Source organism: Zingiber officinale, chromosome 5B, assembly GCF_018446385.1.
Source record: "Zingiber officinale cultivar Zhangliang chromosome 5B, Zo_v1.1, whole genome shotgun sequence".
NCBI lineage: Eukaryota > Viridiplantae > Streptophyta > Magnoliopsida > Zingiberales > Zingiberaceae > Zingiber > Zingiber officinale.
The window spans coordinates 69549239-69574208 of NC_055995.1; the positions used below are offsets into that span (position 1 = coordinate 69549239).

The following is a 24970-nucleotide window of genomic DNA, read 5'->3' on the forward strand; positions in this document are numbered from 1 at the left end:
TATAGCAAGTTGAACGGATTCTGATTCACATAATTTAATGTAGCCTCAACTTGATTTTTGACTCACGATGTTCTACCTTGATGTGTTGTTAAAAGAATGTTCTACCTTAATTTTGATATCTATTAGCTTTTGATGTAAAAAGAATGTTTGTGTATTTTATGGATACTGTTGTAAGAAGAATATTTATGTAATTTGTGAATATTTGTGTATTTTATAGATACTGTTGAATGAAGAATATTTGTGTAATTTGTAAATATTTGTGTATTTTCTTGGTTACTGTCGATTTTTCACTATTTCGGAAATCAAATTTGTGTTGGTAAAAAATACAGATATTACATCGGTTTTCCACTGCTGCAAAACTGATGTCATTAACTAATATTACATCGGTCGTATACCACTGCCAAAACTGCTGTTATTACCATATAATATTACATCGGTTTTACACCGTTGATGAAACAGTGTCGTTAAGTGATACTACATCGGTTAATAACCGATTTGAAAACCGGTGTCGTTAAGTGATACTACACTGGTTTTAACCCGATGTCTAAAATGGCAGACCTTTTACATCGCCTTCATAGACATCGGTCGAAAATATAATAGACACCGGTGGAAAACCGATGTCTATGAGGGTTTTTTGTTGTAGTGTCGACTAGTGGAGCTATAAATGGAGGCTTGGTGCTCAAGATTCAACACAACACTCGAATACAAACTTCCAAATTCTATTTACTACTTTTATAGTCTTTTTGTACTTAATTGTTGTAAAATGCTACTACGCTAGAAGGAGATTTTTAGTGGAGCTTTCAAAGTCTTGGATTAGTAATCTTCTCATTGCAAACCAAGTAAATCGGTCTTATCTCTTACTATTCTTTTTTATGTTTATTTTTATTAACTTTTTGCGCAACTAACCTGTGTTATCTTTGTTAAAATAAGAAAGCAAAAGAAAGTATCAAAATTCTTAATAGGATAATTCAACCCCCCCCCTCTTGCCAGCCAACCAGGACCTACACATGTGATTCAACAAGTGGTATCAGAGCCCAACTGCCTTAGAAGTATTAATCGCTGACTAAACCAACACGACGATGACTAGATCAAGCATTCATCCATCGAAGTTCGAGAGGGAGTTCACACTTTGGAAGTGTCAGATGGTATTCTTCAAAATTGACTTTAAAATTATTTTAACAATTAAGTATGGTTTTCAAGTACATAGGGATGAAAACGGAGAAGAAAAAAAAGAGCTCCAATGCAATAAAAAGAAGTAGGTCAACTCTATGGCCAACGACAAAGCATAATTTCATCTGCTAACCATATTACCATCTCAAGAAGTCAACTAGATCAGTGCTTATAACTCCGCCAAAGATCTCTAGGAGAAATTCCTAGAATTACACAAAGGTACCTCTAAAGCAAAACTATCCAAGAGAGATCTTCTCAGAAACCAACTCAACAACCTCCGACTTAAAAAGGGAGAAACAGTTGCTCAACTACACATCGAACTCAAGGAGCTGATTACCAAACTCACCAACATCAGAGAAATGGTAACAAATCAAGACTCATTAAGATATGCACCTAATGCCTTCCTAAGGATCCCTGACTGGGCATTGATAGTAAACTATTACTATATCTCTAAGGATCTTGAGGTAAGTACCTTAAAAAATTTATTTTCTACCTTAGAATTATACAAAACTTGATGTGGGAGACTAAGAAAGGAAAAATAGCTAAATCAAAATCTAGCACTATAAGCTAAGAAGTAAAACTAGATTTGGAATCTTCCCTCGACGAAGATGAAGAAGCCTACATGGTAAGGAAGTTTAATAAAAATTTTAAAACTAAAAAAATTAATTAGATACAAGGAAAGAAGCTTTAACAAGGTAAAAGGAAAGTGAGGAACTACAACTTCCAAGAAGAATGTCATATCAAGGACAACTGCCTGCAACTCAAAGAAAAAGAAAAAGACAAAGAGTTAAGAAAGTTCAAGCATAAGAACCTCAAAGCGATGTGGAGAGAATCATCATCATCTGAGTCTAAGATGGAATAGTACGTCGGGCTAGCACTAATTGTAGGATCGAAAAGAATTTAGATATATCTCCACAATTACATGATATTATCCACTTTGGGCCTAGACCCTCATGTTTTTGTTTTTGGGATCTCCCCAAAAGGCCTCATGCCAATGGAAATATCTTTTTTCTTATAAACTCATGATCTTTTCCATGTGTTTTCAATGTGGGACTATGTTTGCAACCTTGCAACCCCAACAATCCCCCCTCAAACAAAGGACCACAGACTTCCCATGTCCGATCCTCGACCCACCAGGTCTTCCTGCCCCTCGGTCCACCTGACCTACTAGGACTTCCTACCTGGTATCTGGTCCTCTTGATCTGAACATAGGAGCCCCCATTTTCTTTTTTCGAGGCCAATATTGTACCCACATGGCTCAATCAGACCATAGCTCTTGTACACAGTCGACGGTTAAACCTTCTGGCAGTCTGGGCTCTGATACCAATTGTAGGATCGAAAAAAAGGCCCTCATGACTTTGCTCTTGGGATCTTCCCAAAAGTCCTCATGCCAATGGAGATATCTTTTCTCTTATAAACCCATGATCTTTCCCATGTGTTTTCAATGTGGGACTATGTTTGTAACCTTGCAACCCCAACACTAATAGCTAGCCACCAAGAAGAAGACAATGAAGCCATATTGGAAGAGAGCATTGATGAAGGGGGAGCATCCACCTATGAGTCCGACATGGTAAGTGAGGTACGTCTCTTACCTTCCAACCAATTGTATGAAACTATTAAAATACTAAGTAGGCCACTTTGTAAAACTAGGTCAAAGTATATTAATTTAAAGAATAACTATGCATGTCTAATAGCAAATTTTGACAAACTTAAGAATGAAAATGTAAAATTAAAAGGACAAATAGATTTATAAGAAAAAGATCCTACATGCTCAAATTCAAAGTTACAAGCTTTAAACTTTAAATGTAATAGAGGACTTAATTGGTATATCAAAATTTATAGGGCCAAATTTTATAAATGTTAAAAGTGGCATTCCATAAAAATACTTAATAAATCTAATAGATAGAAATTTGTTTTGGATTCATAAATTTGTTCTAACCTATTAGATTTTTTAAATTGTTATAAAATTAATATTTACTTGGAAATAATTTTTCACAAGCTTTTGTCCTATTTTAATTCATTTCATTTTTTGATAATAGACAACAATGTTATCTGTTAGCATAAATATTTTTAATATTAATTTTTTTTTCAAAAATTAAATTTTAACAAACTTGATTTTTGTAAAGATAACTATTATATTTTGAATGTTTAAATAAATTAGCTAGTTTTTTACAAGTCAAAATCTATTTTTAATTATTTTATTTCAAAAAAGCCTATTTCTGTATAAAAATATTTATTTTGGATAAAATAAAAATAGATTTCTCTTGAAAATTTTTAAAATAATTTAAATAGTTTTGTTTGACATTGATAAAAATTTTGAGGATATTTCAAAGCTTAAAAATAATTTTTAAATTATTTTTTTCAAAAATAAAGTATAATTCTTAAAAATTATTTTTTTTGCAAAATAATTTCGGTAAAAAAAATATTGAATTATCTATGTACAACCCCTAGAAAAATTATAAGTTTTATTCATTTTCGTCATATTTTTTCTTATTTTTCATGTGATCAAAAGTGATCAAAAGAGGATAAATTAGAAGAGTTAAGTTAAAGGGGAGTTTGTAATTTTCTTGTAAACATTTACACTTGTAATATTCTATCTTAGTGTTATGATTTTTACAATTATTTATTCTAAACTTAACTTGGGTTAATACAAATCAAAAAGGGAGAGATTGTAAGTACCAAAGATTAGTTTTGATATGGTCAAATAAGTTAAGTCTTGTGGATTTGATGCATTGTGTTTGAGTGTGCAGGGACTTAGAAACACAAGAAGTCGAGCGGAAGATACAGCGATCGAGAAGGATGATACGGGAAGCGAGTCAACAAGTTTGGTGCATCCGAGGGATAAGGAGCTATAGAAAAGTACACTAGTGGAGTGAGAAGGATGCACACGGAGCGTCTGAGGGACTAAAGGTCAAGGAAGAAGCCTACTCGAGGAGAAGACCGGAGTTAAATTTGGGTAATCTCAACTCTGCATGATCGGAGCATCACTCAAGCAAGCGGATGGAAGAATGGTCAACTTCTGAGTTGACCATTCCAGGCTCCTTGATCTATTCTAGGGGCTCCGATTCCATGAACCCAGATCTAATCCAGGTGCTTGGAAAGGGTGACCACATTAGCAAGAGTCATTGTTGAAGCATATGAACACGTAGTCCATGTTAGCAGACTCCAAGCGCTCAAATCCCTTCCAACCGCTAGGGAAGACCAGGATCATTGGAGAGACTCGTTGCTAAGTGGATCGACTCAACCAAGTCTAGGTGCCTGGATTGCTTCCAAGCGTCTGAGAAATGCCATGTCAACAAAGGGTCATTTCGACTAGTAGACTATAAATAGAGGTCTTGTCCTCTAAGTTAGGACAACATACTTCATATTCAATTCTTAATTCGGTTTTAACCTTCTGTACTCTCAACTATGTAAGGAGCTTCTCTGCCTCCGACCTTTGTTGTTTAAGAAGGAGCTTTCGTATTACGAGTTTCATAGAATTAACAACCACTTAGATTGTAACCAATTAAAACCTTGAGTCCCTACTTTCTTTTTATTTTATTTGTCTTTAATTAATTAAAGTGTGTTATTGCTAAGTAAGTAGCAAGAGAAGATTCAAATTTTAATTGCATGACAATTCACTTACCTCTAGTCTGTCCACACTAGGGATGACAATTTCACCCGAACCCGATGGAAGATCCGATACCCGATCCGAATGGAGGAGGGTATGGAGGGACTATCAAGACCTGATACCCGACCCGAATACTTGATTAAATAATATATATACATATATTAAAGAAAATATTCTTTTTCCAAAATCAACTTGCTATTTTTGTTGATATTAGGAGGAGACTATATAGATGTTTAATCTATTTTTTAATTATATATATATATATATATATATATATATATATATATATATATATGTTAATAGGATGTTAATTTTAATATATTTTTGTTGAATGATAATAGTTGGATAGAAAGAAGAAAAATTAAAACTATAGAAGATATTTGATCCTTTAATGGGTATGAATATACCCATCGGAGATCTTATACCCAATGAGTATGGGGACGTAGGATATAGAATCTGACCCGAACCCGACCCATTACCATCCCTAGTCCACACGATTCAACATGTGCAACTATTTATTCAAATTTTATTTTTATTTCTATTTTTAAAAAATTTGCCTGTAAACATATAGTTTTTATATTAATTTGATCTCTATTTTTTAAACAAAGTTACAATAATTTTAAAATTTTATATTTTAAATATATTTTAAATTCATAACTAATATAATAATTTTTTAAAAATGATAAAATTTATATCACTTTCCTTATTATTATTATTATTATTATTATTTCGACTAAGGCGGTAAATGAATCAAACATTCATGAACAAACTTGATGTTTAGCTTGGTAAGAACTTATTTATGTTCGTTCAATATACACCAGATCAATTAAGTAAATAAGTTTTAATAGCTCATTAAGCTAAACAACAAGCTTGAACACATATGTATTTAGCTTATTAATGTTCGTGAACAACATTCTTAAATAATATTTACAAATCATATTCATTAATAACTCTTATTAATATACTAAATAAACAAATAAATTTGAATTATCAACTTCAATAACCAATCAAATAAGTAAAAGTTTTAAATAATCAAACAAACTTAAATTGAGAACTTAATAACATCTAAACGAACCAAGCTTAAACTAAGCTCAAGCTAATCTTGAATTAAGAATTCAATAATATCTAAACGAACCAAACTCAAGTCAAGCTTAAAACAAATTCAAGTTCATAAAAAATAAATCTAATCAAACTTAAATAATTATGTCTTTTTAATTATTTCAAAGACATGATTTATTTTAAACTCAGCTTAACTTCACTCAATTATCTTATTAAATAAATTTGAATACCTCATATCTCAACTTGTTTACTGTTCTAATTTCGACGTTGTTCATTGTTTTTATTTAATTGAACCAGCCATTGGGGTTGGGACATAAATTGCGCTGACATGAATGTGAGCCCACAAAGCCCACGTAATTTTGATAGAATAACAATGCCTACTCTGTCCTATTGAACCAGCTATCAACTCCCAATTGACTGCTCTTCTTCCTCTTTCTCTGCTCCGTTCCTCCGTTTGGACATTTCGTCGGGTAATCGGCCCATGCCATGGCGTTCTCGGGGCGACTCCTCCTCCTCAGGGCCATGAGAAAGCGCCGCACTTGGCTCTGCCTCTTCCTCCTCGCCTACGCGCTCCTCCTCTACTCCTCTTGGACCTTCCTCCTCTTCATCCACTCATGGCACCACGCCTCCACCTCCTCCTCCGCCTCCGCCGGGTGGCTGGCGCTGTGCGCGTCCTTGATGTACGGATCCGTGTTCGGGCTGCTGGCCATGGGGTCCGCCCTCGCGGTGGCGGTGCCCGCCACGCTGGTCACGTGGATCACTATCCTGGTGCTGCTCGCCTTCGCCGGGAAGCCGCGCGGGGCGCTGGTGATGGAAGGGCTGGGCATCACCGCCGAAATCGCGGCCGTCGCCATCAAGGTACTCGTCCGCGAGGGCAGCGTCGTCGCTGGCGTCTGCGCCGGGATCAGCTTCTTCGCCCTCTTGTTGACTAGCCGGAGAGGCGTCGGAGGAGACCGTGAGTTGTGAGATCGTATTGCTCACCGAGTTTTTTGTGCTGAAATATTGTAGAAGGATTTGTTCCGTAGGAATTAGGATGGATATAAATAATTATTTATTCAGCTATTTGGCTTCAAAAATTTACAAGGATTTCGTTAAATAAACGAGGTTGATTTTTTTGGGGTCAAAAATTAGAAGTCCGTTTTTTTTTTTTAATAAAAGGCATGCACAGCTACCTTTAAATATACTGTATAAATTTTTTTAATTTGTAGATTTCAAAATTAAACTATTGAACCGGATTGAAATCGACTATTTTTTGCAACTTTAAAATCTGTCCAAAATTTCTCGGTACGCCCGTCCCATCTCTTCATCGCCGATCAACTCTGCCACATCCTTTACCTTCTATTTCTCCTCAGCTTCCTTTCTTCCCGAAAGATTCAGTGTTGGTCTAAAATTATAAGATACAATAACAAAATATTCTTGATTTTAGTTTTCACATAATATTCATGGCATTACAGTGATAAAATAAAAATAATAGCTGCCGTCGTATAATTATATTTTCATAATTATTATAATACATATTTAATTTGTTCACATAATATTAAGTAGCAATTATGTGTTGATGTAATCATACTCGGATTAAGATTGACCAATTTGATTAAACTCGGATTGTTCAAATTTGAGTTTCAATATTTGACAATGTATAAGAGAAAAGTCAAGTAGATCAAGAGAGGACCGAATACTTGACTAGGAAAATTCTAATTGATGATTAAGCAACGAAAAATCTAAACTGAGGTTAGACAACAAAAAATCCTAACTGGAGGTTAGATAATAAAAAGTTTTATCTGATATTAGGCAAGGAAAAGCTCTAACTCGAGACTAGACAATGGGAAGTCCTAACTGGAAGTTAGGCAGATGAGAAATCTACCGAGTGACTAGTCCTAACTGAGGTTAGACAAGGGAAAAGTTCTAACTGAAGGTTAGGAAATGGAAAATGTTAACTAAAGGTTAGGTAGGTAAGAAGTCTACCGAGTGCCTAGTCCTAACTGGAGATTAGGCAGGAGGAAGTCCTAATAGGGCTAGGCAAGCAAAAGTTCAAGTGGATTAAAAGTTCACTAGACATTTGGTGAGGAAGCCCTGGCAGGTCAAGGTTGATCAGATGTTAGGCAACGGAAAGTCCTAATGAGTTACAGATGACCGAATGTTGGGCAAAAGAACCCTAAACTCATATTCTGAGTGTCAGGGTTGGGTAATTGATTACCCTAATCGATTGACCCAAAGTAATCAATTAGGCTAATCGATTGGAAGCTTTTTCGCGAGAGCACAGTGAGGGTCGGAATCGATTGAGAGTTTTTTTTTTACGAGAGCATAGTGAGGATCAGAATCGATTGTTCAATTGATTAGGCACCAATCTATTAGCAAAGGTTTTCATGAAAGCAAATGAAGTGGTGGAATCGATTGGGACAATCGATTCAGATTTCTCAGTCGATCGAGCTAATCGATTGAAGATGTTTTTGCATGAGAACAGAAAGTCTTGGAATCGATTGAGGCTATGTCAATCGATTAAGATAATCGATTAGGTAGTATTTTCGCAAGGATAGAAAGTTTCTAAATCAATTGGGCCAATTGATTAGAAGCTTCTGAATCAATTAGTATGACTCCCCAATCGATTAGTTAGGTAAAAAAGAGTCGTTCTACAAGTTTTGAATGATCGAGTTGACATAACAATAAATTAGAGATGATGTCAATCGATTAGGAGGCATCGAACGAACCCTAGAAAGAGTTTTCATGGGCATTTGAAAGAGTCAATTCTTGAGGTTTTGGCGACAAATGCTGTTGTACTTTCTAAGCATCAAGAGGCTAACTAAAATAAAAAAAATAGCAAGCAAAACAAGGTTAATTGTTGTAAAGTCATTTTCAATTTCATTTGTAATCCTGTTTATATTTCTTGTTGTATTCTCTTGTTGTATTTCTCATGTTCGAGATTGTACGAGGCTTCTCCACCTCTAAGAAGGAGGTTTTCATAGTGAATCTGTGAGTGAGGAGTGAACCTTTGGATTAGTTACCTCAAGAAGGTGGATACCAAGTAAAATTCAAGAGTTGGCATTGTGAAGTCTTCACTTTAAGTTTCCACTGTACATCAAGTTCGAAGAAGCAAAGCGAGTTATTTACCCCCTCTAGCTCATATGTGTCCTAACTGTTGGAGCAATCTTGCTCAAGACATTACTCATTATTGATGTTTGATTAAATTAGTTTAAGTTGGGCATTAATTATGATCTAACATAAGTATTGAGTGAGCATATATGAAGAGAAGACCAAGTATGAAAACTTGGCAAGGAAAGTTCCGGAGGTGCGATCTATTGGCAAAATAGAGACTTAGCATGACAAAGCCAAAGGTAGCCCTTGAAGGCAAGCGTAAGGATGAGGAGTCATGGAGACGGAAGTATCTTAAGGGCGCAAGGCTGAGGGAAGGTGCTTGGAGGCATGAAATCTAAGCTAAGGAAGTAATTCAAGTGTATAAAGTAATGTTTATCTGAAACTGTATGTTTGTTGTAAATTTCAAAGATATAAGGTACCAGTCGACTAGTACCCACACCAGTCGACTGATACCAAGACACAGAATGAACAGAAGGTCGGCAGACAGATTGGAGTCAAGCACCAGTCGACTGGTACTAGTACCAGTCGACTGGTAGATGACCATTATGAAGTGGCGGCTCAAAATCTCATCAAATCTTTAGTGCCGTTGAAGCCCATCAGTCGACTGATATGAATACCAGTCGACTGATGTCGGGAAAACTATAAAAACAACTTTTAGAGCTTGGAGAAAGAACTACTGTTCAAAAAACTGAAAAAGTGCTCATCAATTGATCTTCAAGTCTACAGATATTCATTCTCTTCCCTCTGATCGTAATCTTCATTTTGTAAAGAGGAAGAGGAAATTGTGTAAAGGTTTCTCCACCTTCGATTGTGATTCGATAAGGAGGAGTTTATAGTGGAGCTTGATTGTGTGGGTGTGTGTCTTGGATTAGTCACCTCAAGGAGATGGAGACTAAGTAAACCAAGGAGTTAACATTGTTCTCTTGTTTTCTTGTATTTTCTTTATCTCTATTTGCTTCCGCTAACAAGATTGTAGGAAAAATCGAAGAAAGGCTATTCACCCCCCCCCCCCTCTCTAGCCAATAGCAAAGGTCCTATTAATTGGTATCAGAGCCCGGTTCGCATCGGAAGACCTCACTGTCAACCGAAGCATCAAAATGACATTTCAAGAGGGATATAGCACCGCAAGGCCACCCTTCTTTGATGGCAACGACTTTGCATATTGGAAAGGTAGGATGGAGCATTATTTAATGAATAACATTGAAAATTGGTTTAGCGTTGTAGATGGATTCGAGATGCCAAAGGATGGGTCGGGAGCTCCTCTTTCAACCAAGGATTGGACAAAAGAGATGACAAAGAAGGCTCAAGCAAATGCAAAAGCTACAACAACCCTACAATGTGGACTCTCAAAGGAGCAACTAAGCAAAGTAGGACAATTCCACTCCGCCAAAGAGCTTTGGGAAAAACTCATTGAGTTAAATGAAGGATCAAGCGAATCAAGGAGAGCCAAGAGAGATCTCTTGTTGGGGTAACTTCAAACTTTCACTATGAAGTCCAATGAGACCATGAGTCAAATGCACGGTAGATTCAACACTATGAAACTTCGTTCAGGCGCCTACTACTTGGAGGATGAGGGGGGGAGGCAGCTCGAGAGGCTGAGGAGTGTGAATTATCTCCAACACTATAAGGTCGGATGAGAGGTGCACTAGTGAATACATGTATTTTTGTATGTTTCCTGAACGCAGGGCAAATATGAATAAAAGCAAAGAATGCCACTCTTGAGATGCGTCTTTCCCAACGGTCGAGCGACAACCTTAAACCCTCATCTACATCAACGGTTGAGCGGTGACCTTAAACCCTAGTCTACATCAACGGTCGAGTGATGACCTTAAACCCTAGTCTACATCAACGGTCGAGCGGTGACCTTAAACCCTGGTCTACATCAATGGTCAAGCGGTGACCTTAAACCCTAGTCTTCGCCCAGTCTTCATCAATGGTCAAGCGACGACCTTAAACCCTGGTCTATATTAGTGGTCAATCGGTGACGTTAAACCCTGTTCTACATCAACGGGCGAGCGGTGACTTTAAACCCTGGTCTACATCAACGATCGAGCGGTGACTTTAAGCCCTCGTCTTCCCCAACGGTCGAGCGGCGACCTTAAACCCTTGTCTTCCCCAATGGTCTAGCGGCGACCTTAAACCCTCATCTTCCCCAATGGTCTAGCGGCGACCTAAACCCTCATCTTCCCCAATGGTCGAGCAGCGACTTTAAACTCTGGTCTACATCAACGGTCGAGCGGCGACCTTAAACCCTGGTCTTCACCAACGGTCGAGCGACGACCTTAAACCCTCATCTCGATAAGTGGTCAAGCAATGATCTTATAACTCAAGAATAACGAATGACTGACCACGAAATACAGTGACCGTTTGGAACTATTCTTTAAAATATTTCCATCACTAATCGAAAAGTCACAGAATCATAATGAGCAACTCTAGAAATAAAACGGATCGATCGGCTAGATAGACTAGTCACCGATCAGAGGAATCACTGGGCCACGTTCGAAAGACGAGTTGAAAAAACAAATACTAGAAGAAGATAAAGCTTAGCCGAACAAACAAGCATTCATTGAAACTTCAAAATTTTACAGAGGCGGAACTCGCAACCTCACTCAAGGTAATCTAAGGCATCGTCAGGCAGCGTTTCAGTCAACTTGTCCTGACTGATGACCTTACTCGATAAAGTAGCAGAGAGGTAGCCGCCTGCCTGGAGTTGGCCGAATGCCCTTCGATTGCCAGGTCGAACAGGAGAATTGCCCGGTCGACGACCTTGTCGTTGAAAGCGTCCGAGTGGATGTAGTTCCTCTTTATAACCTCAAACCGGCTAGGCTTGGCATCTTGATAAGTTTTCAAGGCCACTCAGGAGGCCTCCAGCTCATCCTTCACGGTGACCAGCTCATTAGTTTTTACGGAGAGTTGGCCTCGAATGGCAGTTTCTTCGGCCAACTGACTTTTTCGTTCGGCGACCAAAAAATCTTCACCTTCTTTGAGTTTCTTAACAAGGGCCCAGGCCTCTTTATTCTTCAGGTCCAGGTGTTCAATGGCCCAGAGTTTCCTCGCATTGCCGATTCGATCTTGGCGTCAAAGGTGGTGACTTGCTTGTTAAGCCGAGCTAGCAGAGAGGCCTGCTCTGCGCTCTTTCCCCACGCAGCCTCAAGTAGCGCGGTGCTCTTCGCCAAATCGGCCCTCAGCTTAGCCACCTCAACATTCGTCTACTCTTGAGAGGCAGATGACTGGCCGCTCGGGACCTTCAGCTTCTTGACTTCCTCCTCCAAAAATGCGAGCCTTTGCCACATGGCCAGTCTCTCTATCCAATATTACGAATAACTAGGAAAGTATAAGCATCGTCCGGGGATAAATTATGAAAAACAAACACAACACTTACCCCAGTTGACATCTGGGTATGGCTGTCCGCGAGCGCCCCTGAAGGCATCATCACTGCACGGGCTCGGGCGTCAGCCCATATCTGTGCGAGCGACCCCTGAATAATTATTTGGTGCTCGGGGGCTCGAGATTCAACGGTAGCCAACTCACGCCATTCTTTAGTCGGGAGGTGGAGAACCGCCATTATATGGCACTGGCCGCTCGGAGCTGATTGGGCAGAGGTCGCTCGGCCGGACGACCGAGCGAGGACACCAAACTGATGCCAGATTTTTTGACCTTTGATGGTGGTGGCATGAAGGCCACTGGCGGCGCGTAGAGAGTCCCTTGCGGCAGATTGAACAACGAGAGCATCCGATCAGACGACGTGGGGGCCATAGTTTCTTGAATTGGAGCGGGGGTCGAAGTTTCAACCCTTTCGGCGGACCGCACCACCGAGGATGTGGAGCGTGATGAAGGCTCCGTTCGGTGCCTATTACGCCTCATCAACGACTCTCCTGAGGAGGCCGAGCTCGTCACCCCCTCAACTTGAACGACCAGATGTCGTTCGGAGGGAGGCTGTGATCCACCAACCACTCCACCACTAGGCGTCCTGCTGGCTGCCCCTTTGCTCACCAAGACTGGAGCCACTTCGTTCTCGTCTTGTGGGTCTTCCTGGGAGATGATTGGCTACAGACAGCAGCTCTCCAACTCCTCCACAGCCGCCACATTGATCGCGACATCTGCAAGCTTAGCCTTGCCGGCCAGACGTAAATGTAGTATGACTTCAGCTGCAAAAGAAGAAGAAAAATCAGTTACAATCAAAGGAAGGAGTGAAGAAGTTGCATACCTAGGCTGGACGGAAGCGGGGTGCGGATCGGACTCAGGCCAAAAATGTAGAGGACACCGTCCAGCAGCAACTTGTGGATGTCATATTTTTGACCAACCAACATTAAAGTTGCGTTGAGGTAGTCCGATTGGCTCTTGTATTATTTCAAGGGAGGCTCACTCGCCATTTCGAGTTGCCAGTGGGTCGGGAAGTCTGACCGCTTGGGAAGGCATACAAAAAAGAAGTATTCCCTCCAATGTTTGTTGGACGTCGGTATTTTATCAAAGAAAACTAAGCCCACTCGGGCTTGGAAAAGAAAAGTCCCCGGCTCGAATAATTTCGAATAATATAAATAGTGAAAAATCCGAGGAATGAGAGGAATGTCATGCAAGAGGAACAGAACAACTACCCTGCAAAGTAGTCAAAAGGAGTTCAACACTAATTGATGAAGGGAGATGCGAAAGTATTTACAAACGGTGAGAAAGAAGGGGTGAATAGGAAACCGTAGACTGATGGTAAAATAATCCCTCAAAAGGTAAGATAGCCGGGCGACGGAGAGTTTGGCCGATCGGAAGGAGAATGAAGAACAACTTTGTATTCAGAAGAAAACTCAAAGGCGGCTGTCAGACTCTTAGCGTCGCCGACATCAAATCTGGACTCAGTAGAGGTGTACAAAAGCCCAGGGACGCCGACAGGCGGCTGTGAGGAACTCGCCATCGCAAAAAACAAAGTCAGCGAAAGGATGCGAGGGGAAGGAAGACTATCGCCAGAACACAGACGAAGAAATGTCGAAAAACTCGACGACGGGTGCGATTGGAAGGAAGCTTACTGGAAGGTCACTGGAGGAGTAGGAAAGGAAGAATATCACCGAAGCACAGAGACGGAGTTATCGCCGAAGAGCTCAAAGAGGAGATGCAAAGGAGGAGAAGGCGACGTGCACGGACTTATAAGCCCCAGAGTCGGCTAACCGGAGCCGTCCGATCTAGGTCGCGGAAGCCCAGGAAGAAATTGGGTCGTTGAATTTGAAGGCGCCAGCGGATATCCGCTTGTCACGTTAAGCGTGTGATGATAGCGGGCGGGACACGTGGCGCCTCACCACGGGCCGACATTTAATGAGGGCAATTAAAAGGCATGGGGGCACGCTCAGCCATAATGCGCAGGGATTTACACGATTTCCCAGAAATACGGGTGACGTAAGCTCAGATCACACTCACCCAAGACAGCGCAAGAAAAGATTTCCAAGTATGAATGTTCGTTGTGTCGATCGGCATAAGAGAGTAGACCTATGTCCGAACGACAATCTTCAACAGGATGACCGACACAGAGTGGTCACATAGTCGACTATTGGGCTACGTTAGTTCGAGTAAAAACCAAGGAGTGTCAAAGTCGATTGGGTCGTAAGCTTCACATACAATTTTGTCCAGACAGTCATACTTACAACCTCCTTCGACTAGATTTTAGAGGGAGACATGTGATACAGTGATAAGGAGGGGCCCCACCCCGCAGAGGATAGTTGCCACGGTGGAGGTTAAAGTCAAGGCAGTCAACGTTTAGATATCATTGGGCAGTTGGGTGATCATGCCCAACCGGAGGGAGAAGGTTCCGGTCCGATCCCCGAGGGAGAAGGTTCCGGTCCGATTATGAGGGGAGAAGGTTCCGATCCGATCCCGCCTTTGACACGGGGAGTGTCAAATGATCGACGCTCAAGGGAGTAGTGGACGCTGGACGGAAGAGGAGACGATGTGTAGAAGATGGGTCGAGCAGCTACCCCGCTTGGCTTTGCGATAAGACTCGGTATTGGCACAGTGGAGCTTCGGTCGACCAGACGAGACACAAGAACAACGGAGTTACGGGCGAGCAAACACATGCACAGGAGTAGTGAAGTTTCGACCTAGCGGATGGGACACAGGAGCAGCGAAGTTCCTGCCGAGCGGCCAACCTGCTCGGCCTAGTAGCATACTCCCTTTGTTATTCATGGACATCCTTTTGGAAGTTAGTGCTGCTGACACCGAGGACAATCAGAAGATCATACGACGGAAGCTTCCACTGTCACTTCAGAGATATGCCCGACTTGTTAAAGTACTTATGTCAGAGACACTTTATTGACAAGTCTTTTCAGGGAAAATTTTGGGAAGCGTGATCACCCTGGGGAGAGTGCACACGTGCTACAGTATCTCTATATAAAGGGGGGGGGGTTCAAATATCGACGGAGGTATGCAATAGACACTATTCGTGTTACTGTTCTTTCTTGTTGGTACTCTGCCTTCAATTTCATTGCCCTGACTGAATTGAGCGTCGGAGGGCCAACACCGGGGACTCCATCCCTGGCTCGGTATTGACGTAATCTGTGTTGTAAATTGGAGCAGAATCTATAGGCGGTCAATGAGAATATCACATCTTTAACTTTCCATCTCATCAGATTTTCGGACAAGATGAGATATTTTAGTCTTAGAATAAAAAAATATATTAGAAATATGCAAACACAAAACGAAATTGTAAACGGTATATAAAACCAAATGTAACTGAATATTATGCAAAGAATTAATTGAAGTGAGGTCTTTTAAAGCTTAAACCAAAATAAATTTAAATGACTCAATTGAAGAAATAATTAAGCTATAACTTAAGAATAAATCAAATTAAAGTAATATTTTTATCAAAATATTTTTATACTCCAACTATATTAAATAAGAGCACAGATCCCCTGTAGTATTAATGGTCCAAAAAATATGTCACTCGTATTTACGGTCGGATCGTGATCATGATTCGATCGTAAATTATTGCGATTCCTTCTTGGGTTCATCGTCCCCATCAGGTTATAGTTTTTGTTCGGAGCGAGCGGCCAGAGGCCGTCCGAAGACCTCCGGTGATGAATAAGTGGTCAGGTTACTAGACACCGAGCGAGGATGTCTTTTAGGCGGTCTCCGACCGCTCGCTCTGAACAAAAACTATAATATAGTGGGGACGATGAACCCAGAAAGGGATCACAATAATTTGAAACCGCATCGCGACCATAATTTGATCGCAAATATAAGTGGCATATTCTTTGGATCACAAAAATGGTCCAGGAGATCCGGCCTCCTTAAATAATATATATCCTTCTAAATAAATTGATTTATCAGCTCTTTATAAATTTATTTTAAAAATAAAAAATTAAGTTTGTGAGATTGAAAACTTAAGACGTTATACTAATTATTTTAAAATTTAAAAAGATTATTCCTTTCTCAAGAAATAAGAACAATAGTAAAAAAAAACAACAACAACAATGCCCTCGTAACGCTGTTTCCCCTTCCCTTCGCCCTTCTACTCGCCGAGGAGCATAATCACAAGTTTGCCGGCGACGGAGATCATCGGACATGAGGTTGTTTTCTGCGTTGGGACTCTTCCAAGCAGGAGGAACGGAGGCGAAGAGTGAGGTAGATATTCATGAAGCAGCACAAGGGATCGTGATCATGGTGCTGGATAAGCCATCCTCTTCCTCGAGATCCAATGCTGTAAACTCACTCACTACCGCAGCAGCTCAGAATCTTCTCCTTTGATTATTTTCGACGAATTACAATTTTTCTTTTTACAAAATTTTCATCTTTTTTATTGTCTGGTTGTATTTATTGACATTGGTTAGAAAATCCACGTTATAGAAAACTCGCAGATTATATTCATAAAACTTCACTATCAGGACATATGATAGGATTAATTCCAATTTGATGATTTATGCAAGAACCCTGTTACTGGGTGAATGAGGATGACAAACAAATTCACCGATGTGTTGCTTTAGTTTTTATTACGCCAGAACTCTATTACTGCTGGAACTCAGTTTTTATACCAATGCCTGTTTCAATTGTCTCCATGGGAACAGGGGGTTTTTGCGAGTCCGAGTAACATAGGTCCCAGGAGTCTTTTGTTCAAATTGCGAACTAAAATGATCTGAAAATGATCATGAGGGAGATTTTTGAGAAAATTTCCTTGATTGACATTTTGAGGTGAAGATGGCTTGATTACTTCTCCAGAACCTCCATTGAGAATTGCTATGTTCTTAGATCAAATAGGCTAGTTTTAGGTCGTCAAGGAGTTTAAAATCCCCTTGATATGAGGATGGTCTGATAACTACTCTCGGGTTTGAATTGAGGATGAGAGTTGGTCTTATATAAATGGACTGGAAATTGTCTGAAAACTCTTGCATGGACATTTTAGATTTGACTTTAACAGTTTCTTCCATTAGAAAGCATCATAGGGCCTTCTTTGCTAGCTCATGGGTTCTAGTGGACACAAGAATTTTCTCAAGTTCACTATAAACTTTTATATTTGGGGAATCAAACAATTATACAGAAACTTACACATTCTATTATAAAAAAAAAAAAGAAACACGTACTTTTCTTTGTCCTACAATCGTAAACCTTCCTATTCCTGAATGAGAAGACACGAGTAGAAAGTACTGGTGGAGATGAAAGCGTAGTTGAGATGTAAAGGGCTTGGATGGTTAGAGAGGTTTTTCTAGGTGATGTTAACTTTTAGGAATAAAAAGGCTGGATATCGGGGTTGTGGTAGGATAACAAGGTGGGATTACAGATTTCTTGGTTGATCCAGTCCAGTTATAGAAGGGGAAGTAACTTAAAGCTACAGTTGTAAAAATGGAAGACTTCCATTTGGCTTGATGGGTATAGCAGAGATATCATCCTCACAGGTGTGCTATTTAAGCAAAACCAAAGTGTGGAGTGCAGTTTGGAAATAGAAAATCTTCCTAGAAACTACATTGGTACCTTATGATCCGCATGTATATATTGGACACTCCAAATGTTTTTAAGTGTATCTATGTAATATTTTCAATAAAAAAAATGCAATGCTGGGCTTAATTTTATCTCCTAATTTAGTTGACTGATGTTGGACTACAAAGCAAAAGCTGCATTTGATAGCCTGAAGGCATGAAGTGATGATATCAAAGCTATACAAAGTGAGATCAACCTGAACAATATTCAAAGCTGATGGATTATTTGCCTGTGGCAAAGTTTATCAAGAAGTGGGATCTTTAAGGATAACAATTTGACTTCTAAATTATCTGTAATTTTCAAACAATTTGCTGCTTAACCTTAAATTCTGTAGTTGACTAACTAATAGAATGATCTTATACCTCAGTAAAGAATAAATCAATTAAGTTGATGATTGATATCCCCAATAATCCAAGTTGTTAGTCAAAGAATAACTTGGGCAGAATGTAATGTTTAGCAAAACATTAGTTGAGTATGTTTCAATTTCCTAATAAATTAAACAAAAGGCCAGATATGATTCCTGCTTCAGTTTAGTACGTACTTCATTTTTCGTTTCAGTGTTGTCCTCGAACATCCATCCATTTCTGGTTCACTTTATTTTGGGCATGTGCCATGAAATTTATTTGGGTGGTGAGCCTATGCAATATAATAAATGGTCAAAATTAATGCATGAAGTTTCTCCATTTTATTCTGGTAAAGTATTAAAATTGAAAATTCAGCACTGAAACAGATGTCAAAACAAGTCAATCATCTTTTTTTTTCTTCTCAGCAAAGGGATTATATGTTGGACACAGTTAGTTTGGTCACTATGCAATAAAGAACTTGCCAAGTGCATTATAGTTTTGTTGCTGACAATCTTTGACTAATTCATGTCTGAAAGTTTTACCAGTCTTGCTTTTCATCAATATGGTATTGTTGTATCCACAATGTTGTAGCATCACTACATAAAAAAATAAAATAACAAAAGTGCACCACCCAAATTAGTGCTTAGTATAAAACTGATGCGTATCAGTCTGCATGACTACAATGCTTCATTTGTTGAAATGCTTCCAGTAGGGTAGAGACACAAAATAAAAGTTTCAGAACACTATACTAGGAGGTCATCTTCGCCAGATGTACAACTAAAGGGCATTTTAGGAGAAATCAAAGTGGAGATGATCACAACATGAATTTCCTTCTTTTGCCGATGACGTATTCAGAAATATTTTTTTTTGTATCTTATTGAGAGAATTTTTCACTCTTGTAGACCACACTTTAGTTCATGCCAATGGATGGTTCTAAATGAGCATATCTGCTTTACAGCATAAGGCACTGAGAGGTACACATGCAGAATCTAGAGTTCAAACCAAAGCACATTCTGTCTATTACTAGGTCCAAATGTCTCTAAACAATTAATAGCTCATTCATCTAACTTTTATAAAGTTTCTTCATGAGCCCACAACTCATTAGGTGGAACTAAATTAGGTTGAAACTTTCTCAACTGAAGAAGCAAGAAGAACACAAGGTTCCTATCTTGCCTATAATTTTGAAACTCTTTGAATGAATAGCAATCATAATTTACACTGACGATTCATTGTGTTTCCGTATTGTTTGAACTTGCAGTTCTGGAGGAACCACCAGAGTCTGCTCAATTTTACTAGTAGACACATAAATGTCTATATTGCTAGCTACAAGTGTTGAATGCTGGTTTGTGAAGATTTAGCACGATATCATTGTACCGTCAACATTCTTCTTGTATGTGCCTTTTTTTTTTTTTTTTAAACTTCTTTCAATGTATAAGATAATGTTGATAGCTGTTATGGTTGCATGATTTATGTTCAGTGTAATAAAGGTTATTTTTTATTCTGTGAGGATTTCAAGTTCGTTTTTAATTTGAACAAGTCAAAACAGACAGTTGATCTATTTATCTTTTCCATTTTTCTTTTTAATAATTGCTCAAAACTAAACAACTATTAAAGATTATTGAAATATAGCAAAGTATAAAAATTTAAACGACTTAGACAATATTAAACTTTTTCAATAATTTTAAAATGAGATTTAAAATCCAGACTTAAGATCTTAACGATAGATTGGTGCAGGAGTCCTTTGGTTCAAAAGTCCTTCGCTTGGTCCAAATATTTGCATGGCTGGTTGTTAATGGAAAAGCTAACACAAAAGGTTTGTTGAAAAGGAAAGGAATGAGACACTTGGATTCTAAATGTATCTTCTGTCATGTTTATGATGTAACTACCGTCATTTGGTTTTCAGCTGTGTTTTTGCCATGCAAGGATGAACTAAAATGTTATTAGCATGCTGTTTGGATAGCTATGCTTATGATCTATGTGCTGCTTGAGAGGAGATTGAAGATTCTTGCAATAGACACATAACCGAAGCTGCTAAACACGAGGTGCAGGTTTAGGCCTGCCTATTTGTGATTTGGACTGCTACAAATGATGCTACTTTTTGGTCAAAAGCTTCATCAGTTTTAAACTTGTTGCAGCATTGGGAGTACCTGCTGATGGAACTTTCGTCCCATCAAGTGAAAACAACATCATTACTCTGCCATTTTGAAAAACTCTTTTGAATTTCTTTCTTTCTCTTTTGTAATTTCTGTTAAAAGGCTTCTCTAGCTCAGGTGCTGCTAAGAAGGCAAAAATATAGAGATGTTTTCGGAAGTGATCCACTGACGGATAATAAGCTGTGGATTAGGAGTCCGAGACTGCTAAATCACGTTAAACCAGTATACTCTACTTTTCGTTTTGTTTTGTTTATTGTGTTTTTTTTTAATTTCTGCCGAATTATTTTTCTATAGAACACTAACATTGCAGTTCAATACGTCAACTCTCTCGTCAGCTGTGCATCAACTCTTTTACAAGTTCTCTTCATGGTCATGATCATTATTGGCTGCTGGAGTGCTTGTTTTTGTTCTTTATCATTTCTGTTCCATCTGCTTGGTTTAGATTAGTTTGGAAGTGTTGCGTTTCACTTTAGTTTTTCTTAAGGTCTCCTGCTTAGTAGCTGTTGTAGGCGCTATTGTAACTACTGTAGTATTTTTGGCTTGTCTGGGGTGTTCTACTACCTGGGTTAGCCAAGCAATCTGCGTTGCCTCTTTCTATTAGTACAGACCCAAGTTAACTGTGGTTCACTTTAATTTGTTTAGTTTGAAAACAATACAATAATAATAATGGCAGCCGAAGGAGGTGTGCGTGAATCAGACTTCTTTTTCTACCAACTGAATCATCAGGAAAAGTCTTGTCGGAATTCTTGAAGACAAATTAGTCCTGCGGGCAGGCATGTGTGAAAACCATGAATTATTCCAGTTTATTATTGTTTCTAAGTTCAGTCATGAAATTCATACATGTGAATTGAATCCACCTTGCGTGTTCATAATTCCCTCTTATCATCATTCACGAATGACATTTTTTTTTCTCTTGAAATGACAGGTAATGACCTCAGTGCTGGAAATGAACTCATCAACCTTTGTCTTCAGCTTCCAGCTCCTTGAGGCTTGCATGCATCTCCATCAACCTCTTGCTTCAGACCAGCGCACGCTTAGATTGCTAATTGTAACATAAGTTTCCAATGTGACACGGTACATGAAGACAAACCTTCATCATCCTCCATCCCCATGAAGCTAAGTTACACGAGTTTGAGACATAAGCACTAGTTCTGATATAATCTCATAAGCCAACACACACGAGAGAAGATATCCTTTTAAAATATTGCCACAAGAACAGATGAGGTACGAAGGTACCGTGCCTGCATAGAGAAAGGTTCATTGAACGAGTATTTATTTTATTTTAATCTCTTTGCTGGCAAATATGGGATATGGGGTCTGCTATTGTTCCTCTTCAAGTTGGTAGAAGGTGACGGTATTCGTCCCAGCGCCCCCGTCAATTTATTTTAGGATCAATATATAGGACATAAATTATAGATGACTATTAGTTCTTGGAACAATGACTGACATATGAGGAAGATATTTATCTCAGCTATGTCAAGATTCAAACTCCAAATTTTAAATTAACAATAGTTCATGCGCTAGTCACTGGACCGTCCCGTCATTGTTGGTCTTCCGTTAACAGTATCTGAGTTCTTTCTAAATCGAAAGGACAGGATCAGTTCATCTTTAGTGAGGTCTCTTCTTGAGAGGGCCAGTTATGACAAACATAGTTTGAGGATGATGTATAATATATATACAACCTTCTTGAGCATCCAAAACCAATTGAATTACTTATTCCTTCCAATAAAATCATCCAGACCCCAGCCAATACCTCAGCATTCCATTCTTTTCTAGGTTCCTTGAATTCTGTCTCAGGTGATGCACTAAGCTTCCAAAAATGAGGTTCATGAAGCTTGGAGCCAGACCTGATACTTTTTTCACCGCAGAAGCTATCAGGTAGTCATTTTTTTGATCAGTTATTTGTTCATCATAGCTTCAGAAGCAATATTTCTGATTCTTTTGCTGCTTTCGGCCTCTTAATTCCAGGTCTGTTTCTTCAGAGGTCTCCACTGACCTCCAAATCCAGGTGCAGAAAAACTTGTATCACCTGCACCAGGTAAATTGCACCGCAATTCGTTCGAGTTTGTGTCCATTTTTTACAGTTCTTGTTACCAGATTCTGTTTGGTGTTGATGTTTGAGATCATGCAGTTCCCCCTGCTGTCAAAATGCCTTCGCCTGCAAAAGCTCTACTCCGAGCTCAAGGACGCGGCCGATCCGGTCGTCATACACCTCCCGGACTTCCCCAGTGGCGCCGAGGCCTTCGAGCTCTGCGCCAAGTTCTGCTACGGCATCACCATCACCCTCAGCCCCCTTAACCTTGTGCCTGTCTGGTGCGCTGCGCACTACCTCTGCATGAGCGACGCAGCCGACCGCAGCAACCTACTTGGCAAACTCGACGTCTTCTTCAACTCCATCCTCCGGCGGTGGAAGGACACGTTGGTCACGCTGCAGAGCACGCGGAGGCACGCATCCTTGTGCGAGGAGGTCGGCATCACCAGTCGCTGCGTCGACTCCATCGCCTCCACCATCATTGCCAATTCTACTCTCCCCAGCACGTCGAGGAACCTGTGGGCAGACGACCTCAGCGAACTCGGCGTCGACCACTACTGGCGGATCATGGTTGCCGTGAAATCTGCCAGTATTGTCTCCGGCAAGCTTGTCGGCGAGGCATTGCAGGTCTATGCCGGCAGGTGGCTGCCAATGATGGCACCGAGCGACGACCATGAGACCACCATAAGGCCTACGCTGCTGATGGAGAAGATAGTGAGCTTGCTGCCTTCCGACAAAGGCTCTATTTCGTGCGGTTTCCTTCTCCAGCTTCTCAAAGCCGCCAACTTTCTCCATGCTTCTGCTTCATTGAAGACGGAATTGGCCAGACGAATTGGATTACAATTGGAGGAAGCATCAGTTGACGATCTCTTGATTCCACCTGCATCAGATTCCGGCAACACATTATATGACGTGGATCTGGTGATGATCATGTTGGAGGAGTTTCTGCTTCAGTGGCAGAGCCCTGCAACTAGTCCACTGAGGGAGAAGCTTTGGTGCGAGAGGAGGAGGTCTCGGTCAACTGAGAACGTGGAGTTCGAGCTGCAGGAGAACAGCCGGCGGTCATCCTCGGCTTCCCATAGCTCCAAGCTGCGAGTGGCCAAGCTCATTGATGGCTATCTCCAAGAAATTGCCAGGGACAAGAACTTAACCATGGAGAAGCTAATTGCTGCTGCTGAAGCTGTCCCAGAATTTGCCAGGATCAACCATGATGATCTTTACGGAGTCATCGACATCTATCTCAGGGTAATGATCACTAATATTTCTAGGTCAAATGATTCATTTTCTCAAAGATTTGCTCGAGTGATCCTCAAACTAGTCTTGGTTTTGCTTGGTGTAGTCACACCCAGAGCTTGACAAGACTTCAAGGAAGCAATTGTGTAGAATATTGGATTGCAAGAAGCTGTCAGTGGAGGCCTGCATGCATGCAGCACAGAATGAGCTACTTCCTCTCAGGGTAGTTGTGCAGGTACTGTTCTTCGAGCAATCGAGAGCTGCCATGTCAGGCTGCCAGGTGACTGAGTTACCCAGCAACATCCAGGCACTGCTGGCCAAGACCGGCACAAGAGATGAAGACAGGGAGTTACTGAAGCTTCACCACATTGGCACTGCTACTCCCCGCATTGGCACTGCTATTCCCTTGGAAGATGGTTGGAATGTCTCAAGATTGAAATGCCCTGCCGCCAAGCTCCAAACCCTCAAGATGAAGCTTTCTGAGGACGATAATGACATCGACGACGACCTAATTCCCCGCGAAGCTCTATTGAGAACCACTTCTTTGCGGCTCAAGGCCTTTTGCTCACTTCCTAAGAAGCCCAAGAAGATCATCAGCAAATTGTTGGCTATGAACAGAAGTTCAAATGAGAAGCATCGATTAATCTCGTAAGAAGTTTTCTTTGCAAAGGCAGAGGTGCTTCCAGTCTGTTTATCACAATCCAAATGATAATATGTAGATTAATTAATTGTGAAATAGTTGAATAAAAGATAAGATTAGCCACCATTAAATGGAATTCGCTTTTACTGAAATCATTCCCATCATAATTGTCTTTGCCTGCACTACTTTTTGTTGTTTTTGTTGTTGTTTTTGCTTTTATAAAGTGTCTATAAAGTCTGCAAATTATCTTCTTCACCTTTCCCTCAGCAGATGTTTCAATCATTTCCCTCTGTTTGCTAGACTACAAGTTATGCTAGAGATATATGCCAATGTATTTTGAAGAAGTGTTTTTTAAAAGAAATCTGAATTTATAATACATGATTTTTAAAGAAGGTTTAATATCCTCCTCCTTTAAATATGTTAACTTTGAAACTTCAAATGTCTAAGGCTGAATATCCTCCTTCACCTCCTGCCACCCTACCAATGTCGGCAGCTATGAGCTCGCTGCCTCATGAACTTACCGACCGCCTGTGATCTTGCGGCTTGTTTTTTAGCCTCTCTGACTGCCTACAGATCCTGAGAGCTGGAAGTTTTCTTTCCGTTCTTGATAAGATAAAGATAGATTTTCTTATATTTTCTCTCTTTCACATGAGAGGCAAGTTAAATGTTCATCGGCCGACGAAAGGACCA

The 24970-nt window shown here is 40.0% G+C and overlaps 2 protein-coding genes across 4 annotated transcripts; both read left to right on the forward strand.

Moving 5' to 3' along the window:
• The first annotated feature begins 6243 nt into the window (after positions 1-6243).
• On the forward strand, positions 6244-6933 carry LOC121987470. The gene has a single exon (XM_042541246.1). It carries the CDS (start codon positions 6326-6328, stop codon positions 6803-6805), a length of 480 nt encoding a protein of 159 aa, XP_042397180.1. The 5' UTR covers positions 6244-6325; the 3' UTR covers positions 6806-6933.
• A 9444-nt stretch (positions 6934-16377) lies between these two features.
• LOC121984498 (BTB/POZ domain-containing protein At1g67900-like) lies at positions 16378-24447 on the forward strand. 3 transcript variants are annotated; one of them, XM_042537438.1, is made up of 7 exons: positions 16378-16609; positions 19125-19382; positions 19481-19612; positions 20271-22253; positions 22344-22413; positions 22507-23652; positions 23747-24447. In XM_042537438.1, the coding sequence occupies exons 4-7, from the start codon at positions 22195-22197 to the stop codon at positions 24290-24292; spliced, it is 1821 nt and encodes a 606-aa protein (XP_042393372.1). In that variant the 5' UTR covers positions 16378-16609; positions 19125-19382; positions 19481-19612; positions 20271-22194; the 3' UTR covers positions 24293-24447. The 3 variants fall into 3 exon arrangements, with proteins under 3 accessions (XP_042393372.1, XP_042393370.1, XP_042393373.1); XM_042537436.1 differs by lacking the exon at positions 19125-19382; XM_042537439.1 differs by lacking the exons at positions 16378-16609; positions 19125-19382; positions 19481-19612 and adding exons at positions 19836-20035; positions 20126-20264 and having other exon boundaries at positions 20358-22253.
• The last annotated feature ends 523 nt before the right edge of the window (positions 24448-24970 follow it).